The 19,849-nt window shown below is 51.5% G+C and overlaps 1 protein-coding gene across 9 annotated transcripts in view; it reads left to right on the forward strand.

Annotated features, from left to right (window-relative positions):
- The window catches only part of NUMA1 (nuclear mitotic apparatus protein 1), a 77,522-nt gene that overhangs the window by 51,412 nt on the left and 6,261 nt on the right, over positions 1-19,849 (forward strand). For 8 of the 9 annotated variants that reach the window (XM_032359504.1, XM_032359507.1, XM_032359509.1 and 5 more), the window contains exons 4-16: positions 2,880-2,959; positions 4,048-4,130; positions 4,569-4,649; positions 6,161-6,248; positions 7,493-7,613; positions 8,121-8,278; positions 8,564-8,681; positions 8,761-8,878; positions 9,234-9,374; positions 11,467-11,589; positions 11,743-15,144; positions 15,569-15,610; positions 17,021-17,089. In XM_032359504.1, coding sequence (XP_032215395.1) covers positions 2,880-2,959; positions 4,048-4,130; positions 4,569-4,649; positions 6,161-6,248; positions 7,493-7,613; positions 8,121-8,278; positions 8,564-8,681; positions 8,761-8,878; positions 9,234-9,374; positions 11,467-11,589; positions 11,743-15,144; positions 15,569-15,610; positions 17,021-17,089 — 4,624 coding nt within the window. The remainder of the gene's footprint in view (positions 1-2,879; positions 2,960-4,047; positions 4,131-4,568; positions 4,650-6,160; positions 6,249-7,492; positions 7,614-8,120; positions 8,279-8,563; positions 8,682-8,760; positions 8,879-9,233; positions 9,375-11,466; positions 11,590-11,742; positions 15,145-15,568; positions 15,611-17,020; positions 17,090-19,849) is intronic. The other variant, XM_032359512.1, reaches the window with a different exon arrangement.

The raw sequence follows: 19,849 nt of genomic DNA on the forward strand, positions 1-19,849 counted from the left end.
TCCAGAAAAAAACAAACAAAAAAAAACAAGGAGCTTTTGCTGTTGAGATAAATTTCCTTGGTCTAATGACAAGAGCACTAGATATGTCCATGGGTAGGGATGTGTGTCCTTGGTATAGCCACTGTAGGTTTATAACCTGGTAGGAAATTTTCATAGGGAGAGTTACAGATTTCCTAGTTGTCTTCTGATTCACTGCGTGAGCCTTAGAGTAGGAGGAGTGGAGGTGGAGGGAAGGTGAGAGGGAGAGAGAACACGGATGTCTAAGTATGTGTATGTTGGAGGGGATGGACTACTGAAAATTCCAGGTTAACCCGGATCTCCATCTCTGGTCCAGGACAGGGCAGACCAATTTCCTTCAGAAAAACAGATGTTCTTCGTGAACATATTCTGGCTTTTTCATTGCGGATGCTGCTACTGTTGCTAACCTAAATTAGATGCTAGTTCTCGAGGAGGACGACGGAGGGTGGCAGGGTTGGTGGCAGATAGCAGCTGTGGGAATTGAACAGGACTTGTTCCTTGGCCACCTAGCGTTCTCTCTGGGTTTTACATAAACTTTCTAACAAGTTGCCCTTTCTGTTTTGTGTATGAATAGCCTGAAGCAAAAAAGCTGTCCCATCTCTTTGATGTCTGTGAGGCCTGAATAGCAAAGTTTAATGGAATCCTTTTGCCAGAACCTAATGCCCTGATGTTCATGTTACTGACCTTGATCTCTGCTCTTCCTATTACAGAGCCTCCTTCATCTGTCAGTCAACCCGTATGTACTGAGTATCTCCTGTACCCTCGAGTTCAGGGCGTGTGGTGGGTGTGGTCCATTGTAAATGATGCCTTTGTATCCATCATTTAGGATGTAGGAATTCCTGAGGAGTGGGAAGGCATGACTGGCAGTGGTTCTGGATGGCTTCCTGCCAGACATAAGACTTGAACTCAGTTTTATTATTTATTTATTTATTTTTTGAAGATTTTATTTATTTGGCAGAGAGAGCATGTGAGAGACCGTATAAGCAGGGGAAGTGGCAGGCAAAGGGAGAAGCAGGCTCCTTTCTGAGCAGAGATCCCATGCTGGGGCTCCATCCCAGGACCCTGGGATCATGACCTAAGCTGAAGGCAGATGCTTAACTGACTGAGCCCCCCAGGTATCCCCTTGAACTCAGTTTTAAATGATGGGCTGGATGGCCTGGGGTCCAGCATTTTTTTTTTTTTTAAAATTTATTTGACAGACGGAAATCACAAGTAGGCAGAGAGGCAGGCAGAGAGAGAGGAGGAAGCAGGCTCTCCGCTGAGCAGGGAGCTTGACTCGGGGCTCGATCACAGGACCCTGACCTGATCATGACCTGAGCCGAAGGCAGAGGCTTTAACCCACTGAGCCACCCAGGCGCCCCGAGGTCCAGCATTTTTAAAGCATGTTCCGTGCAACTTTACTTATCCCAGGGCTTAGTAAGGAAAAAAGAGGTTTTGTGGTCAAATAGGTTTGGGAAATAATGCATGTTATATTGCCTTCTTTAGAAAATGTTCAGTTTGGTTTAACTCAGTATTTCCCAAGCATTTAACCTGAGAATCCTCTTTATTTTTATCTAATGCTCTGTGCTGAGTCAAGGAGTCACAGTGTTCCAGATTGTGGGTGGGGAGGAAAGGTGGCTCTTTTAGGAGTCTGGGAGGAGATGAACATCTCCTGAAGGCTCTGTAGGAGTCCCTAATCACAAACCAGCTATCCAGAAAATAAGCAGAAAAAAAACTAGCTGCACTTGGAAGAAGCCTGTTATCCTGTGAGAGAGGGAGGGAGATACATTCATGGTCTTGGCTTGGATGCTGCTTTTGCTTGGCAAGGATGTCTTGCAGGCAAGTTCTCTGGTTCTAGGGCCTGCCCTCCAGAAAGTTGGCTGAAACCTGGAGATCAGTAGAACCTGGAGATTGAGGAACAAGAGGCTCCTTTAATCAGTATCTCCAGCTGTAGTGGCCCAAGAAGAAGAGTCCACTCTAACTTGAAGTGGAGCTGTTCACCCCTAAAATTGAAATTGCAGTTAGCTTGAACACCCAGGGCCAGGGGCCTGAGCTGTGTGAGAGCTCCCCCTGCTGCCTCCCTTCCCTCCTTGCTCCCTCAGCCTGTCGCTGTTGCTGTTAAACAGACTAGCACAGCAATAGCACCTGATGAAGAGTGTTGTCCCCGGGCGCCTAGGTGGCTCAGTTGGTTAAGCATGTGACTCTTGATTTGAGCTCAGGTCATGATCTCAGGGTCGTCTGCGCTCAGCAAGGAGTCAGCTTGAGTCTCTCTCTCTCTCTCTCTCTCCCTCTCTCTCTGCATCCCCCACCCCTCATTCCTGCTCTCTAAAACATAAAATCTTAAAGAAAAAAAAGAAGAAGATTGTTATCTCTTGGCTTTAGCCATCTCAGCTTTCAGTCTGGTGTTGAACTTCGCCCTGGCACTTTGGAGCCTTGGGAATTTGCTCCTTCTTTTCAGTTCTTGGGCCTGTTTCCCTTTCCATCGTCTGTCTTTCCCTAGCCATTTTCCTCCCGGCTTCCTGACGTTTTACAGTGGAGCCATTCCAGACTGTTGAACCTAGCTTCCCCTTCATCTGTGCTGCTGTCTTCTCCCCTCAGCCCCTTCCCACAGAGCTTTTTCATATTTACAGTTAGGGTGGAGAAGAGTGCCATCTTTTTCAGAAGGACTACATGCCTGAAGTTCCCACTTTTCACCCACCACACAGTTCCTTCTGACCAAATGGTGTTTTGGTCTCTTCTCCCCTGCCTCCAGAATTTGGTCTGGTTCTCTCCTAGATCCAGTGCAGACCAGGCCTGGAGGAACGGGAAGGTGGTATGTAATGGAGTCACAAGGAGGGAAGGATTGCTAAGTACTCTGGTCCTGATCTTTGTTTTTTTTCTAGCCACGGCACTGAAGAGGGGCAGCAAATCCTGCAACAGCCGGTGCCAGAGAGACTGGAATTTGTGTGCAGCTTTTTGCAGAGTAAGCACCTTTCTTTATCTGGCTCAAAAAGAGCTGCTTCCTCAACTCCTGGGACTTTGGAAGTCCAGGGGAACCAGCTCCCAGTGTCTGGAGGAGCAAAGGCTCAAGGCCACTGATTCTGTACCACAGGGATGAGTACACCTGTTTCCCTGGGTCTGGTGATGCTGATGTTAGGGAAGGAGAGTGTCCCTTCAACCCTGCAGACTGTCTCTGAGATATAGGTAGAGCCAGAGGTCAGTTTTGGGGACACATCACCTTGGGCTCTTGTCCCCCACCCACTGCAAGGAGTTGGAAGAGAGGGATGGATCCATGTTATCCTCTTTCCCTTGCAAGAGAAACATTTCCCCTGGATAACTTTGAATTAATTGCCTAGGCAGTGGTTGGGGAGCAGGGGAAAAGGCAGATTTAGGTTGAGGTCTTGGCCCTTCTTCTCACAGCCTGTGTGACTTTTCTGGACATAGGTTCCTTATCTTTGAATGGAGGGAATGATAACATCCCATATTATTAGGAACAGATGAAAAACTAGGACAGTGCTTGTCAGTCCCCTCCCTTTTGCAGTCATGGACCATGGAGTCCTCATCTGTGACATGGGAGCAGTCTCTCCCTCAAGAGAATTATGGGAAAGGTGGTAGCCGATTTAGATAAAGCAGAGGTGTTGATAATTGGCATACTAGCATAAGAACCAGGTGTCCCTAGTCCTCCTAGTCTGACTCAGCTTCAGGCTTCCTCTGTGACCTTACTTTGAATAAGTCTCTAGAGTGACCTGGGATCTCTGGGCTTCTTCTCTGTGGTTGATGAGTTGGGTGGGTGAGTGCAAGCATGGAATTCAGAGCTGCTGTGAATTCCTAGCCTGCCTTTTTTTTTTTTTTTTTTTTTGAACTTTCCCTGTAGCCTTTAGACTGACCTAGGATAGAGCCAACTTCAGATGGAAATGTGTATGTTTGAATAGAGAGGACATAGGAGTAAGGAGCCCCGCATCTCCTAGCCCCACCAGAGATAGTGACTTTGTTCCACTCTGAGGTGTTGTGATGATCTCAGGGATAGTGTCCAGGAAATTCACCCTATTTTCTACATTGTCGTTGTTACAGAAAATCGAAAACACCCCTCTTCTCCGGAATGCCTGGTGTCCATGCAGAAGGTGATAGAGGGGTCAGAGCTGGAATTGGCCAAGGTACCTATGGAATACTAGGTGTGAGGGTCAAAGGGTGCAACCAGAGGGACCTCCTGGGCCTTCTCTTAACCCAGGGGAAGTGGTGGATGGCTACTATGGTGGGCTTCAATGAAGACCTGGCAGGAATTAGGCCTTCCCCAGCAGTCATAGTCTTTTTAGCTCAATGTCCTTTATTCCCTCCCCTATTTCTGGGTGCTGGCTGGTAGAGGGTAGCCCAAGCTTCATAGTTAGGTTCTGTGAGTTCAGGACTTCAGGTATGCACCTGGCTTTTTGCACAATCAGGTGTCCTCAATCAGGAGTTTCTGGGTATAGTTAAGGGCAGTGCCCTAGGGCTGAGTTCTGTGAGCTTTGGAAGAGCCTCCAGAACAGCTCAGAGAGGGGAGCACAGAGAAAAGAGACAACCCTGCTCAGTGACTGTACCGCCTGTTTGGCTTCTAGATGACCATGCTGCTCTTATACCACTCCACCATGAGCTCCAAAAGTCCCAGGGACTGGGAACAATTTGAATATAAGATTCAGGTAAGTCCTATGCCACCTCCACCCCAGTTGGTAGGCCTAGTCTGTGCTTCACCTCACTGCATTGCTTTCAAACAGCATATTGTGGTGTTTTAAAATGTTGTAGTAATTCCAGCCATTCATTATAGAAAGTCTGGAAAATATTGAAAAGCACAAAAGAAGAAATAACATTTTCTAGTAATCTCATCCCCAGAGATAACTGTTAACTTTTAAAGGATATACTTCAAGTCCACTTTTACATACATTTATTTAATGTGGTCCCATGTGAGTGTGGTTTTTTTTTTTTTTTTAAGATTTTTATTTATTTATTTGACAGAGATCACAAGCAGGCAGAGAGAGAAGGAGGGGAAGCAGGCTCCCTGCTGAGCAGAGAGCCCCCTGTGGGGCTCGATCCCAGGACCCTGGGATCATGGCCTGAGCTGAAGTCAGAGGCTTTAACCCACCGAGCCACCCAGGTGCCCCGAGTGTGTATTTTTTACATAATCCGTCCCTCCATTTGTCTCCTCCTTTCCTCTGAGGAGGATTAGTGAGAGAGAATGTTTTGGTCCATCTTGACGGTCTAGCTCAGAGCAGTTACCTTCTCTCCCCCTCCTCTGCTGGTTCCTAAGTGAAGAATTGGAGCCTTTACTTCGTTATTGAGGGAATTGACCTGGTTTCCAGGAACTGCCTGTCATGAGGGTCCTGATGTTGGCTTTGCTTCATGCCTGAGCAGCTGCCTTTTATTTCCCAGAGGAGGAGGAGCTGGGATGTCACATGGTAATGTAGGTGACTGCGGGGACAGTATCCAGAGAGCTGTGGCCTTTTGAGCTGAGGCCTATGTCTCATTTTTCTAAGTAAAAGTGTTTTCTGGTAAAAATGTTGAATCATCCCATATTATACTTACTTAGTTCATGGCTCTTCTCTGATGTTGGAGCTATAGTGGCATGGGAGCAACGGGAGGATTCTCTTTCAACCTTTTCTCCACTCCAGGCTGGTCACTCCATAGGCTGGTCATACTTCCTTATCTCTGCGAATGGAAATTCGCAGAGATAAGTATGGTAAGGTTGGCCAGAAAAATCAGATCAACTCTATAACTTTGGAACTCAGACAGTGAAGGGCAAATTTTACAGCTGAGCTGGTGGATAAGCTTTAAATGAGCCCTGGAGGGTTCTCGGGTTCTCACTTAGACAAAGAACAACAGTGAGGGTTCTTTGGAAGAGGGCAACATAGTTCTGTATAAAAGCTTTCTCACTGCACTGCTTTCTTTGCCCATTTTCTTTGTGGTCAGAAGTGAAGTCAGATAGGAACTCTCTCTGAACCCAGGTGCATCTTTAGAGGAACTGAGGAGGTTAGAGTAAGCAGGGTCAGCATGTCTCTGCTAGAATGTTCTCAGCTGGAATGTGGGGCTTTCGGCTTTGAGAGGAAGACTGGGCTCCAGCAGGCTCCTGGGGCTGGCACTGCCAGTTTGGTGCCCTCCATCTCTTTAGGCCTCTCTGACACCTCAGCGATGCTCCTTTTCTCTCTCTATGGCCCAGGCTGAGTTAGCAGTCATTCTCAAGTTTGTGCTGGACCATGAAGATGGGCTAAACCTAAATGAGGACCTAGAGAACTTCTTGCAGAAAGGTAAGTAGGGCCTACTGAGGATCCTCTCTTGTCTGAGCTGGGAACTGCTAGGATCCTGAATTATAAAGAAATACAGCGGGGGTTTGTTTCAGCTCCCAGTACCAGGCACAGAGTCTGTGCTCAGGAAAAGTGTATGAGAGATGGAGTAGGTTGATTTCTGGGCCATGTTGCTGACATCCCAGTGTCTGTGGAGTTCTTTCTCACGGCCTGGCAGTGCCTAAGCAGGACATGATAAGCCTGTCTGCTGGCAGCTTGTCCTTGATCACCCCACACATACTTTTTGTTTTTTGTTTTCTAAGCAATTGCTACCCGAGGCTTAAAAGCTGGGAGTAGCACCTAAAAGAAAGGCTTTTCCCCACATGAAGCTCATGTTCTAGGTGGGAAGGCAGATATGTAAATCAATAAGGAGGATAAAGAATAAGTGCTAGAACAGAGAGGAACCTCATCTGCCAAATGTGTTGCTGGAAGTGCAGGAGAAAGACTAAGAGCTGCGCATGTCTTCTGATGTCGAGGCAGGCTGTCTGGTGAGGACAGACCTGAGATGTGGCTCTAGGTGGACTCTCTTCCAGCCACTGAATTTGATGTTCCTCATATTCAAGTTCAGCCCTTCAAATGGAGATGTTGGAAATGTGAGTCTAGAATGTAGGTGAGGGCTCCAGGCCAGGGTATGGGTTTGTAAGTTTGTGTGGTGGTTACTGTGGGCTGAGCAGGCAGGCTAGGCTGCCTCAGAACTCTGGGAGCTTAGAGGGTGTGGGGAGGAGGGAGGGCAGAGAGGGAGACTAGGCATGGGTGTTTAGGGGTAGGAGAGCCAAGTGAAAGGTGGTCTTGGGAACCGGGGGAGGCAGAGGTTTTGAGAAGGAGGTTGTGTTGGCAGTGCAAGATTTTAGAATGGAGGAGTTGAGTAAAGAGGCCCGTGGCTCTGACCTGAGAGATAGTTGAGCTGAGAGGAGATCTTACTCAGGGCAGTTCTGAGCTGTCTCTGCAGTGCTGGCTGCAGGGAGAAGCATGAGAACTTGATGGCCTGTGGAAGCAGAAGCCAGTTGCTTGACTGGGCTTAGTGCCACTGACCTCCGGATAACCCAGACACTGGGGGTCAGGTTCTACCTGGTGGCCTCCCTCTGTAGCTCACATGTGAGTGTCTGTGGATTCACTTCCACTAAGGCGAGTTCCTCAGACTGTGTAAAGTTCCAAATCTGTTCACCTTCTTACTAACCTTTATATGGTTGGTTTGCTTCTTCCCCTAGCTCCTGTCCCTTCTACCTGTTCCAGCACCATCTCTGAAGAGTTGTCCCCACCCAGTCACCAGGCCAAAAGGGAGGTTCGCTTCCTAGAGCTACAGAAGGTTGCCTCTTCCAGTGGGAACAAGTATGTGCTGCGCCTCTTCTCCTGGGATAGGGCCTCAACATCCAGTCCTCATATCCCTTCATTCTGGAGGCTAACACCATTCACCAGCCTGTTAATGTCATCAGACCGTGCTTGGGGTACCTTGTAGATGTTCTCACCTGCCCCAGTACTAATTAGGGGAATTGGTTGGGTTCCATTTTTGGTGGAAGGCCTTCCTCAAAGGCTGTTCCCTGTTAATGGAATTCCTTTCTCCCATGGAAACTCTGCTGAAGTCCCTTCTCTTAGTGCAGCTCTGCTGAGGCAAGATTTTTTCTGGCAAAGAAGTTAAGCCTTGGAGGAGGGAGAACAGTTTTCTCAAGGTCGTGTCATGAGGTGGGAGATGGCATGCAAACAGAGATGAGGTGCTTGGCCTCCCAGCGAGTGTTCACAGCCCTAGAGCCCTGCTCACCCATCCCCGCCTGGTGCTCTTCCCTTCAGCGCTCACCTTTCAGGCTCTGACCATGGCATCTGGGCCATCTCCTCCTTCAGCTTCCTCTCAGGTTCTCCAGTCTCCCCAATGGGCGACATCCTGCAGACCCCACAATTCCAGATGAGACGGCTAAAGAAGCAGCTTGCAGATGAGAGAAACAATAGAGATGAACTGGAGCTGGAGCTGGCTGAGAACCGCAAGCTGCTCACTGAGAAGGGTAGGCGTCTAGTACGCTGGCGGATGATGTGTGAATGAGCAGCATCTGGGATTTTCATCCGGGGAAGTGCTGGGCTTGTGTGAGGCATGGCTCCACTCTCTTCCATGTTGTTCGTTCTCTTGGCCCCGGAGCCTGGTACTCAGCCTTGGGCCAGTCAGCCTGAGCTCCTGGAAGCTGGGTCTGCCCTTGCCGTCCTCCTCCTTTCCCTTAGATTGGATGCCTCCCCCTCCTCCTGTCATGCTTGTAGTTCTGTGCTGACTTTCCCAACCCCCTTCCCCGGGGCAGACGCGCAGATAGCTGTGATGCAGCAGCGTATTGACCGCCTGGCTCTGCTGAACGAGAAGCAGGCGGCTAGCCCACTGGAGCCCAGGGAGCTAGAGGAGCTCCGTGGCAAGAACGAGAGGTAGGATTCTCCCTGCTCTCTTCCCAGCTCCCCGCCCCACCCTGCACCCATCTTTTTTAACTGCTCCCCTCCCTCACAGCCTCACTGTGCGTCTCCATGAAACTCTGAAGCAGTGCCAGGACCTGAAGACAGAGAAGAGCCAAATGGATCGCAAAATTAACCAGCTTTCTGAGGAGAATGGGGACCTTTCCTTTAAGGTGAGTGTTGGGGTGGGGGGTGGGGTCTGTCCCGGCCTGGAGGTCCGCTGGGGCTGAGATGGTTTGGAGGCTTCTTCAAGAGAGGGTTGAGAAGAATGGCCTGGCACCTGTCCTGGGCTTCAGTCTTTCCAGAGACCTTTGGCCCTTTCCTCGTCCCGTAATTGGCTGCTGCCAGGGATGGGGTTGTGGCCCTGAATTTTGAGTCTTGAGTTAAAGATGTGACTAGTTATAATTGGTTTGAGGTGCGTTAGGAGGATAGTCGGACACCTGCAGCCCCTGGAGTTTGGGAAGCACATAGCAGTGGTGGTACTGGCTTTGACCTTGGGTGATGGGGACTCCTGCTTGTCTTTCTCAGCTTCGGGAGTTTGCCAGTCACTTGCAGCAGCTACAGGGTGCCCTCAATGACCTGACAGAAGAGCACAGCAAGGCCACTCGAGAGTGGGTGGAGAAACAGGCGCAGCTCGAGAAGGAGCTCAGCACGGCTGTGCAGGACAAGGTAACCCCTCTGCTTCAGGGAGCCAGAGCTGCTGGCTTGACCAGCTGTTCACAGCTGGGTTCCATTTACCATTCTAGACTTGGGGCATTTGGGAAGTAAGCTGACTTCTCTTCAGGGTTTGATAGTGTGCTGTAATGGAAAGATTGTGGGCTTTAGTCCAGTAGACCTTTGAATCCTGTCTTTGTTGTTAACAAGGTGTGGGATCTTGGAAGAGCTCCTTGACCTCTTTTCTCTGTAAGCATGCTTTCAGTAAAGGGGGCAGAATAGTGAGTAGCTGCCTCACGACCCATTGTCAGATACTGTATAGAGTGCTTAACACATTGTGTGGTGCAGAGTAGGCTTCTAGTGAATTCGTTACTGTCTTTTTAAGATTTTATTTTTAGGGATACCTGGGTGGTACAGTCAGTTATGTGTCTGATTCTTGGTTTCAGCTCAGTCCATGATCTTAGGGTGGTGAGATCAAGGCCTGCATTGGGCTCCTTGCTCAGCACAGAGTTGGCTTGAGATTTTCCCTCGTTCCACTCTGCCCCTCTAGCTCGTGGTCTCTCTCTCAAATAAATAAATCTCTGTCAAATAAATACATAAAGTCTTTAAATATATATATATATATATATATATATATATATATATATGACAGATCACAAGCAGGCAGAGAGGTAGGCAGAGAGAGGGGGGAAGCAGGCTCCCTGCAGAGCAAAGAGCCCGATGCGGGGCTCCATCCTGGGACCCTGGGACCATGACCCGAGCCGAAGGCAGAGGCTTTAACCCACTGAGCCACCTAGGTGCCCCATGTATATATTTTTAAGTAATCTCTCCACCCAGTGTGGGGCTCAAGCTTACAGCTCTGAGATCAAGAGTCGCAGGCTCCACTGACTGAGCAAGCCAGGTGCCCCGACTATTAGTTTTTATTGCTATTTTTAAAGAACCCAACTCTGCCACTTATTAATCCTATAGCCCTAGGGCAAGGCACTTAATATCTGAGCTTCAGATCTTGCTCTGCAAAAGGATAGTAATAGCTACCTCCCATATCTGTCTGGTGGATTAGGAATTCAGAGAGGACCCGGCACAGTCCCAGTCTGGTTTAGTGGACAGTGGGAGGAGGGGGTGGGGAACGGGGGTTGGAGGTGCTATGGCTGCTGCTGCTATTGAGACCCAGGCAGGCTGGGGGGTGGTGGGAGAGAGAGAGAGAGAGATGTGTGTGTGTGTGTACACACACACACACACACATATATATATATACACATATATATATATATAAAAATATGTTTGTGTGTATATGTGGTATTTATTTATATTTATTTATACTTATATATATTTATGTTTATAGTTTATTTATATTTATACATTTATATTTTTTTCAGGAAGTTTTTTTAAAGGTTTTATTTATTTATTTAATAGAGATACAGCAAGAGAAAGAATGAAAGCAGGGGGAGTGGGAGAGGGAGAAGCAGGCTTCCTGTCGAGCAGGGAGCCCAATGTGTGTCTGCATGCCAGGACTCTGGTATCATGACCTGAGCTGAAGACAGACGCATAACGACTAAGTCACCCAGGCACCCCAAGATTTTTTAAAAAGATTTATTTATTTTAGAGACCGCATGAGTAAGGAGGGGGTAGGGGCAGAGGAAGAGAGAGAATCTCAGACTGACTCCCTTTTGAGCAGGGAGCCTGATGTGGGGCTTAATCTCAGGACTCTGAGATCATGATCTGAGCCGAAATCAAGAGTTGGATGCTTGACTGAGCCACCCAGGCATGGCTGGGGATTTTTTTAAGCTGTTGCATGTTTGGATAATCTGGGAGCCAAGACTTGTCTGAGGAAGGTATACAGTAAGGAGGTTTTTTTTCTTAAGTAAGGAAATTTGAAGTAAACTTAGTGGCCTGGAAGAAGAAATTAGCAGGTCACATGACTTAATTCAGCCATGAAAGTAGGGCTAGAAAATCAGGTCCCTCATGATCCCAGGTCCTTGGTTTCTGAGTTTTTCCCAAGGTCAGGGCAAAAGGAGATCTTGGCAACAGCGTGATAGGGCTCCGTATTGTTGTTGGTAACCTAGTACTTATTCCACTTTTGTTCACAAAGGCTCTTATTTATTCTCAGAAATGCCTTGAAGAGAAGAATGAAATCCTTCAGGGAAAACTTTCACACCTGGAAGAACATTTGGCCCAGATGCGGGAGAACCCAACCCGGGAGAAGGGCGAAGTGTTGGGCGACGTCTTGCAGGTAGGAATGCACAGGAGCAGTGGGGAAGACCCGCGTCCCGCGTTTGGTGTGGACCTGTGTTTGCTACAGTTGGATTCCTGTTCATTAGTTCTCATAGGTGCTCTGGTGATGGAGGAGTCATGCTGATCCTCATCTGTCTCTTTATCTCACCAGCTGGAAACCCTGAAGCAAGAGGCAGCCTCTCTTGCTGCAGACAACAGCCAGCTCCAAGCCAGGATTGAGGCACTGGAGGCTGAGCAGGGCCAGCGAGAAGCCAAGCTGCTAGCCGAGCGGGGCCATTTTGAAGAAGAAAAGCAGCAGCTGGCTGGCCTGATTGCTGAGCTGCAGGGCTCCCTGTCCAACCTCAGCCAGGCGAAGGAAGAGCTGGAGCAGGCCTCTCAGGCTCAGGGGGCCCGGCTGTCTGCCCAGGTAGCCACACTGACTTCTGAGCTTACCACCCTCAACGTCACTCTCCAGCAGCAGGATCAAGAACTGGCCAGCCTGAAGCAGCAGGCCAAACAGGAGCAGGCTCAGCTAGCAGAGACCCTCCAGCAGCAAGAACAGGCCTCCCAGGGCCTTCGCCAGCAGTTGGAGCAGCTGAGCAGCAGCCTGAAGCAAAAGGAGCAGCAGTTAGAGGAAGCCGCCCAGGAGCAGGAGGCAGCCAGGCGAGACCATGCCCAGCGACTGGCCGCTGCTGCCGAAGAGCGGCAGTCTTCTTTAAAGGAGAGGGATTCGGCCCTCCAGCAGCTGGAAGCATTGGAGAAGGAGAAGACTGCCAAGCTGGAGGTCCTGCAACAGCAACTTCAGGCCGCTAATGAAGCCCGGGACAGTGCCCAGGCCTCAGTGACTCGGGCCCAGCGGGAGAAGGTAGAGCTGAGCCAAAAGGTGGAGGAACTCCATGCCTGTGTTGAGGCAGCCCGCCAGGAGCAGTGTGAGGCCCAGGCCCAGGTGGCAGAGCTAAAGGCCCAGCTGAGGTCTGAGCAGCAAAAAGCAACCGAGAGAGAAAGGGTGGCCCAGGAGAAGGGCCAGTTTCAGGAGCAGGTTCGGGCTCTTGAAGAGTCCTTGAAGATCAGCAAGGGCAGCCTGGAAGAGGAGAAGCGCAGGGCCTCAGACGCTCTGGAAGAGCAGCAGCGTCATATCGCCAAGCTGGAGGCAGAGACCCGGTGTCTGGTGGAACAGCATAAGCAGGAACGGAAGGAGCTAGAAGAAGAGAGGGCTGGGCGCAAGGGGCTGGAGGCCCGATTACGGCAGCTGGGGGAAGCCCATCAGGCCGAGATGGAAGCCCTGCGGCGGGAGCTGGCAGAGGCCGTAGCTTCCCAGCGTGAGGCAGAGGGTGAGTGTGAACAGCTTGCCAAGGAGGTGGCCACCTGGCGCGAGCGGTATGAGGACAGCCAGCAAGAGGAGGCCCAGTACGGTGCCATGTTCCAGGAACAGCTGATGACCCTGAAGGAGGAATGCGAGAAGGCCCGCCAGGAACTACAGGAGGCCAAGGAGAAGGTGGCAGGGATCGAGGCCCACAGCGAGCTCCAGATCAGCCGGCAGCAGAACGAAGTAGCTCAGCTTCGTGCCAACCTGGCCAGAGCCCTCCAGCAGGCCCAGGAGAAGGAGGTCAGGGCCCAGAAGCTTGCAGACGACCTCTCTGTTCTGCAGGAGAAGATGGCTGCCACTGGCAAGGAGGTAGCCCGCCTGGAGGCCTTGGTGCGCAAGGCAGGAGAGCAGCAGGAAACAGCCTCCCGTGAGCTACTCAAGGAGCCCCCAAGGCCAGGAGACAGAGGGTCCGAGTGGCCAGAAGAGCAGCAGGGACGCCAGTTCTGCAGCACGCAGGCAGCACTGCAAGCCATGGAGCGGGAGGCCGAGCAGATGGGCAGTGAACTGGAGAGGCTGCGGGCTGCGCTGATCGAGAGCCAGAGCCAGCAGCAGGAGGAGCGAGGGCAGCAGGAGAGGGAGGTGGCACGCCTGACCCAGGAGCGGAGCAGGGCCCAAGCTGATCTTGCCCTGGAGAAGGCTGCCAAGGCAGAGCTGGAGATGCGGCTGCAAAATGCCCTCAATGAGCAGCGTGTGGAGTTTGCAACCCTGCAGGAAGCCCTGGCCCATGCCCTGATGGAAAAGGAAGGGAAGGACAAGGAGCTGGCCAAGCTCCGTGGGCAGGAGGCAGCCCAGAAAACAGAGCTGGGGGAGCTTCAGCAAACTGTGCAGCGACTGAAGGAACAGCTGGCCAAGAGAGAGGAGGGGCGCCAACAGTCTCTGGGGCCGGCCAGTGGAGAAGACTCTTCTGGGTCAGGAGGAGCACAGTCGGAGTCTACTGGAAAGAGTGAGAGAAAAGGCCCTGAGCTCGAGGCTCTGCGGGCTGAGGTGAGTAAGCTGGAGCGGCAGTGCCGGGAGCACCAGGAGAAGGCCTCTGGCCTGGAGCGTAGCCTGGAGTGTGAGCGTGCCTCCCGTGCGGAGCAGGCCGGTGCCCTGGAGGCGTTGCAGGGCCGGTTAGAGGAGAAGGCCCAGGAGCTGGGGCGCAGTCAGGACACCCTAGCCACGGCCCAGAGGGAGCTGGCCACCCTCCGTGCCAAGGCCCAAGACCATAGCAAGGCTGAGGATGAGTGGAAGACCCAAGTGGCCCGGGGCCAGCAGGAGGCTGAGAGAAAAAACAGCCTCATCAGCAGCCTGGAGGAAGAGGTGTCCATCTTGAACCGCCAGGTCCTGGAAAAAGAGGGGGAGAGCAAGGAGTTGAAGCGGCTGGTTGTAGCTGAGTCAGAGAAGAGCCAGAAGCTGGAGGAGAGGCTGCGCCTGCTCCAGGCAGAGACCACCAGCAACAGCGCCAGGGCTGCCGAACGCAGCTCTGCTCTGCGGGAGGAGGTGCGGACCCTCCGGGAGGAGGCCGAGAAACAGCGGGTGGCTTCAGAGAGCCTCCGACAGGAGCTGGCCTCCCAGGCAGAGCGAGCAGAGGAGCTGGGCCAAGAACTAAAGACATGGCAGGAGAAGTTCTTCCAGAAGGAGCAGGCCCTCTCTGCCCTGCAGCTGGAGCATACCAGCACCCAGGCCCTAGTGAGCGAGCTCCTGCCCGCTAAGCACCTGTGCCAGCAGCTACAGGCTGAGCAGGCAGCTGCCGAGAAACGCCATCGTGAGGAGCTGGAGCAGAGTAAGCAGGCAGCTGGCGGGCTGCGGGCAGAGCTGGTGCGGGCCCAGCGGGAGCTTGGGGAGCTGGGGCCCCTGCGGCAGAAGGTGGCGGAGCAGGAACGGGCAGCACAGCAGCTGCGGGCTGAGAAGGCCAGCTATGCAGAGCAGCTGAGCATGCTGAAGAAGGCTCATGGCCTGCTGGCAGAGGAGAACCGGGGGCTGGGGGAGCGTGCCAGCCTAGGCCGGCAATTTCTGGAAGTGGAGCTGGACCAGGCCAGGGAGAAGTATGGCCAGGAGCTGGCAGCTGTGCGAGCTGACGCGGAGACGCGTCTGGCTGAGATGCAGCGGGAAGCACAGAACACTGCCCGGGAGTTGGAGGTGATGACTGCCAAGTACGAGGGTGCCAAGGTCAAGGTTCTGGAGGAGAGGCAGCGGTTCCAGGATGAGAGGCAGAAACTCACTGCCCAGGTAAGATGCCCAGCTCAGCCTTGCCCACAGAGATCAGACCTGAGAGAAGGGACGATGTTCCCTTCTGTCTTGGCTCCCATCACTGGCAGGGTGGCTGGTAGAGTTCAAGTATCTTGCCCCCTACTGTCCTAAAGAAAGTATCAGTAGTTTCCTCCTCCCTGAAGGCTCTGTCCCTGGAGAGTGAAGTTGTGAAGTCCATCAGTTCTATTCTAGAAACACATAGTCCTAGGCAGGTATGCCTGCAGTGGAGACCCTAGAATTTCTGGGGACTAGAGTGAGCCAAATTGTCACTTTTTAAAAATGACTAGAAGTCTCGTTCCTTGGAGGAAAGTCTCAGAGCCTCAGTGAGATCAGCCTGGTGGCAGGGCTAGTGCCTTTCGGTCCCCATCTCACTCTGTCTCCATTGCCCCTCCCCCACGCACAGGTGGAGCAGCTAGAGGTATTTCAGAGAGCGCAAACTAAGCAGGTAAAGCCTGGGGTCCCTGATAAGTGCTGGCTGCTTAAGCGGTGACCCGTCTCAGTGCATGACCCCAAGCTGCAGCTTGCCTCCGCCCGCTCCTGTTTGTGAACTGTCTGTGAACAGGGCAGGGTCAAGCCATGGAGTCCAGGCCCGGGCTGCCCAGGAGTGCGGTGTGCTGGGTCCTCTCCCGGGCCTCTTCCCACCCAGTCCAGGTCGGCGTCCCCATCCTTCTGTCCCTTCATCTTTCCCATGTCCGAACTGGTGACCGGCATTCCTTGGGATTCCCAAATCTCCAAGTTCCATTCCCAGCTTGGGTGCCAAACTAAGAGGAATGGCAGAGTGACCGTGGGCCTCGTTTCACACAAGCAGCCCAGACAGGTCAGGGAGGGTTGTGAGCGTTGGGACACCTGCCTATCATCCTCTGGGGCTTTAACCCTGAGCGTGAACTAGAGCTGTCTGGGAGCAAGAAGGCCAAGCCCCATGGGAGACAGGAGGTGGCCCCGCCTGGGTGCTGGGCCCTCACAAGGATCTCCCTGCACTTCCCTGGCCATTGAGGCTGTTGGCTGGTGCCTAGCGGGGGCACCCTTTCTCCACCACCCTTCCTCCTCAGTCACTTCCGGCCTGCTGAGGAATCGGGCCCTCCTCTCCTTCCATCGCAGCCTCCAGGGAGCCTGAGGTGATGGGGACAGTCACACTGAATAGCAAACGGGCAGCAGTGGAGCTCTTGCCTCTTTGCAGTTCCTCCAGGGGCTTAAGCCCCTGGAACACCTGGAGGAGCCAACAGTGCTCGTGCTGTTAGGCTCCCTCTAGACCCCTCCCTCCCTCTGCTCCTCTTTCCTGTGGGAGTGGGGTGGGCTTGGGGTAGAAGGGCTGCCCACCCTCCCCACCTTGTCTGGCAGTCTGCTTCCCAGTGCTAATCCCAGTGGCCATGTTGCTAGCTCCAGCCGACAGCCCATGCAGTTTGGGAAGAAGTCTGAGTATCTGTGGCCCTTGGCAGTTTTTAGGAGAAGTGCTGGGTATTCAGTATTTACTAGAATTATAGACTCAGTCCCCTGTTCCTGTCCCCAACCTGGGAAGGTTGGGGCTGGGAATAGTGGCAGTAGTAGGGTGGTAATGGGATGTCAGCTCCCCAGATTCCGTTCTGAATCTTGAGGCTGCAGGGCTCTGGCAGGCCTGTCTCTGCAGCCTGGGGACAGAAGCGAGCGTGGGCAGATGACTCGGGCAGCCCCTGCATATTGGGTGGCCTCACTCTGGTCCTCACCAGTCCAAGCAGCAGGCTGTTCCCTAATTGGAGGCCAGAGAAAGGACCAGAGTTTCTTCTAGGAACACTGGGGATTTATCTGGGGAAATCTGATTTCTCAGGACAACCAGGGGAAGGCCTCCTGAATCTTGTCTTCTCTTCCTCCCCTGCTCCAGGTGGAAGAACTGAGTAAGAAGCTAGTTGATCATGACCAAGCCAGCAAGGTGCAGCAACAGAAGCTGAAGGTAGGACACGGTGGGGGCTTGGGTCACCCTCCCTCAGCTCTCTGTAAGCCCTCAGGCTATGGTGGGTGTGGGGGCAGAGGAGGACCTTACAGTCTTGCATCTGCCTGTGGCTCAGGAGCCCTTGCTTGTGTCCCCTTCTTGGAGCTCTTGAGGGAAGACGAGAATGACTCCCATCCCTCAGATCTTCATTCTGCACTACACTAGCTCCTAGTCCTGTGTGGTTTAACTAATGAAAAATTCAGCTTCTCAGTCGTGCTAGTCTCATTTCCCTTGCTTAGTAGCAAAGTATAGCTAGAACTGCCAAATTGGACAGGGCAGATACAGACCATTTCTATCACTGTAGAAAGTTCTTTGGCTAGCACTGCTCTAGACAGCTTAACCTTGAGGAGTGTTCTCAATATTTACATTACAGTGCAACTTAATATTTGTTTAAAAGACTTCATTTATTTGACAGAGCATGAGGCACATAAGCAGGGGGGAGCCGCAGAGGGGAGGGAGAAGCAGGCTCTCTGCTGAGCAGGGAGCCCGATGTGGGATTCGATCCCAGGACCCTGGGATCATGACCTGAGCTGAAGGCAGGCTCTTAACCCACTGAGGCACCCAGGAGTCCCAGCAACTTAATATTCTTTTTTTTAATTGATAGATTAAAAAAAAATTTTTTTTTAATTTTTTATAAACATGTATTTTTATCCCCAGGGGTGCAAGTCTGTGAATCGCCAGGTTTACACACTTCACAGCACTCACCATAGCACATACCCTCCCCAATGTCCATAACCCCACCCCCCTCCTAACCCCCCTCCCCCCGCAACTTAATATTCTTAATACTTACAGCAGTGTCATCTTCTTTGGTTTAATATCTGCTTTTTTGCAGTTCAGGCTTCACAGCTTTTATCAGGGGTAGAGGAATTAGGTGCCACTGGCCTTGGGGCGCACTAAAGCTCTGGTTGTTTTTGTTTGTTTGTGTTTTTTCCTCAAGATTTTATTTATTTATTTGACAGAGATCACAAGTAGGCAGAGAGGCAGGCAGAGAGAGAGGGGGAAGCAGGCTCCCCGCCGAGCAGAGAGCCCGATGCGGGGCTCGATCCCAGGACCCCAGGATCATGACCTGAGCCGAAGGCAGAGGCTTTAACCCACTGAGCCTCCCAGGTGCCCCAGCTCTGACAGGTCACAGGAATTGGTGGGAGCTGAGCTTTGTTTCCCTCAGGTCCCCTCCATGATAATTGTGTGATAAACATGCTTATCAGGGTGCCTGGGTGGCACAGGCGGATTTAAGTGTCCGCCTCTTGGTTTCAGTTCAACACAAATTATACTGACCACTCTTGGGATACTAACAGTCTGATCTCCATCAGAAGTAGGGCATCACGTTACCTCGCTTCCCTCCTTCCCGTGATTATTGATGTGGGTCTGAGTATAATTTGAGATCAGCTCTCCAATATCTCCTAAGCTTTTCAAAAGAGTAGTTTTGGCTAGAAAGGCAGTACAGAATAGTAAATATGCCAGCATCATTGGTTAAGATGTCATTTAATTTCTCTTGACTGTGGTTAGCTGAAAAGTCTGCTCACAATGGTTTGATGAGGTAAACTGAAATAATTGCTCCATTCTAACATGGGAGAATGTGAGCACAGTAAGTGGAGATATCAAACTCACAATCCAAATAAGTAGCAGAAATGTGAGCAAGAATTGATTCAAAAGAAAAACAAATCTCGGTCTTGCGCAGAAGCCCCTGCAATGTTCTCATGGCTGACACAGGCTGCATTAATAATACCAGCAAGACTTAGCAGTATATGGAGATGTTCTCTAACATTTCTATTATATAGTCACCAGGCAAGGAGTGCATTTTCCCTTTTTAAATTTCAGTTCAGGTTGTGATCTCAGGGTCATAAAAATGAGTCCCACGTTGGGCTCTGCACTCAGCGTGGAGTCTGCTTGAGATTTCTCCCTCTGGCCCTCCCGCTCATACTTTCTCAAATACATAAATAAATCTTAAAAACAAACATACTGGGGCGCCTGGGTTCAGTCAGTTAAGCAACTGCCTTTAGCTCAGATCACGCTGAGCAAGGAGCCTGCTTCTCCCTCTCTCCTTACGTGTGCTCACTCTTGTTTTCTCTGTGTCTCTCTCTAAAATAAATAAAATCTTAAACCAAAACCCAGATGCTTATTCTCCATTTGGGGGCCTTCCCGGGGCTCGGAGATGTAGGCGAGGTAGGGCCAGCTAGTTGAGTGTCTGCTGCGAGCTAAGCACTCACTGGCATTACAGAGGGACCAGGAGCTGGATGTAGGCCCTGCTCCCGAGGAGTCTGTGGTCTGGATAGGAGGCAGTGCAGTATTATAAATGAGCCCCCACAGGCCCTGGAGTTGGGTGGACCAAGGTTCAAATCTTACTGTGCTTTATGATCGTCAGTATGTTTATATCTCTGAGCTCAGTTTCTTCATCTCTGAAATGGGGATGAAGTTCCTTCCCACAGTGGTTTTGAGGTGGAAAAGAGTTCACAGGTCCTCAGCTCATGTGCCAAGTGTCTAGCTCCATGCTCTGTAACCAAGTGTTCCTGAGGCTCAGTCTCTGTTGGGGAGTAGGGAGTCTCCTTGGGGAGACTACTCATGGAGAGAGAATGAGATGGTTTGTGCCTGGTCACCAAGAAGGCAAAGATAGGGCTGTCAGAACTCTGCCAGAAATGGCATTAGCTGGACAGGGAAAGCTCCTGCAGAATGTGGACCTTGACAGGGTATATGGTATGTCCGTATTAGGTGGGAGTTGTGGGC

This window comes from Mustela erminea, chromosome 9 (genome assembly GCF_009829155.1).
Source record: "Mustela erminea isolate mMusErm1 chromosome 9, mMusErm1.Pri, whole genome shotgun sequence".
Lineage (NCBI taxonomy): Eukaryota > Metazoa > Chordata > Mammalia > Carnivora > Mustelidae > Mustela > Mustela erminea.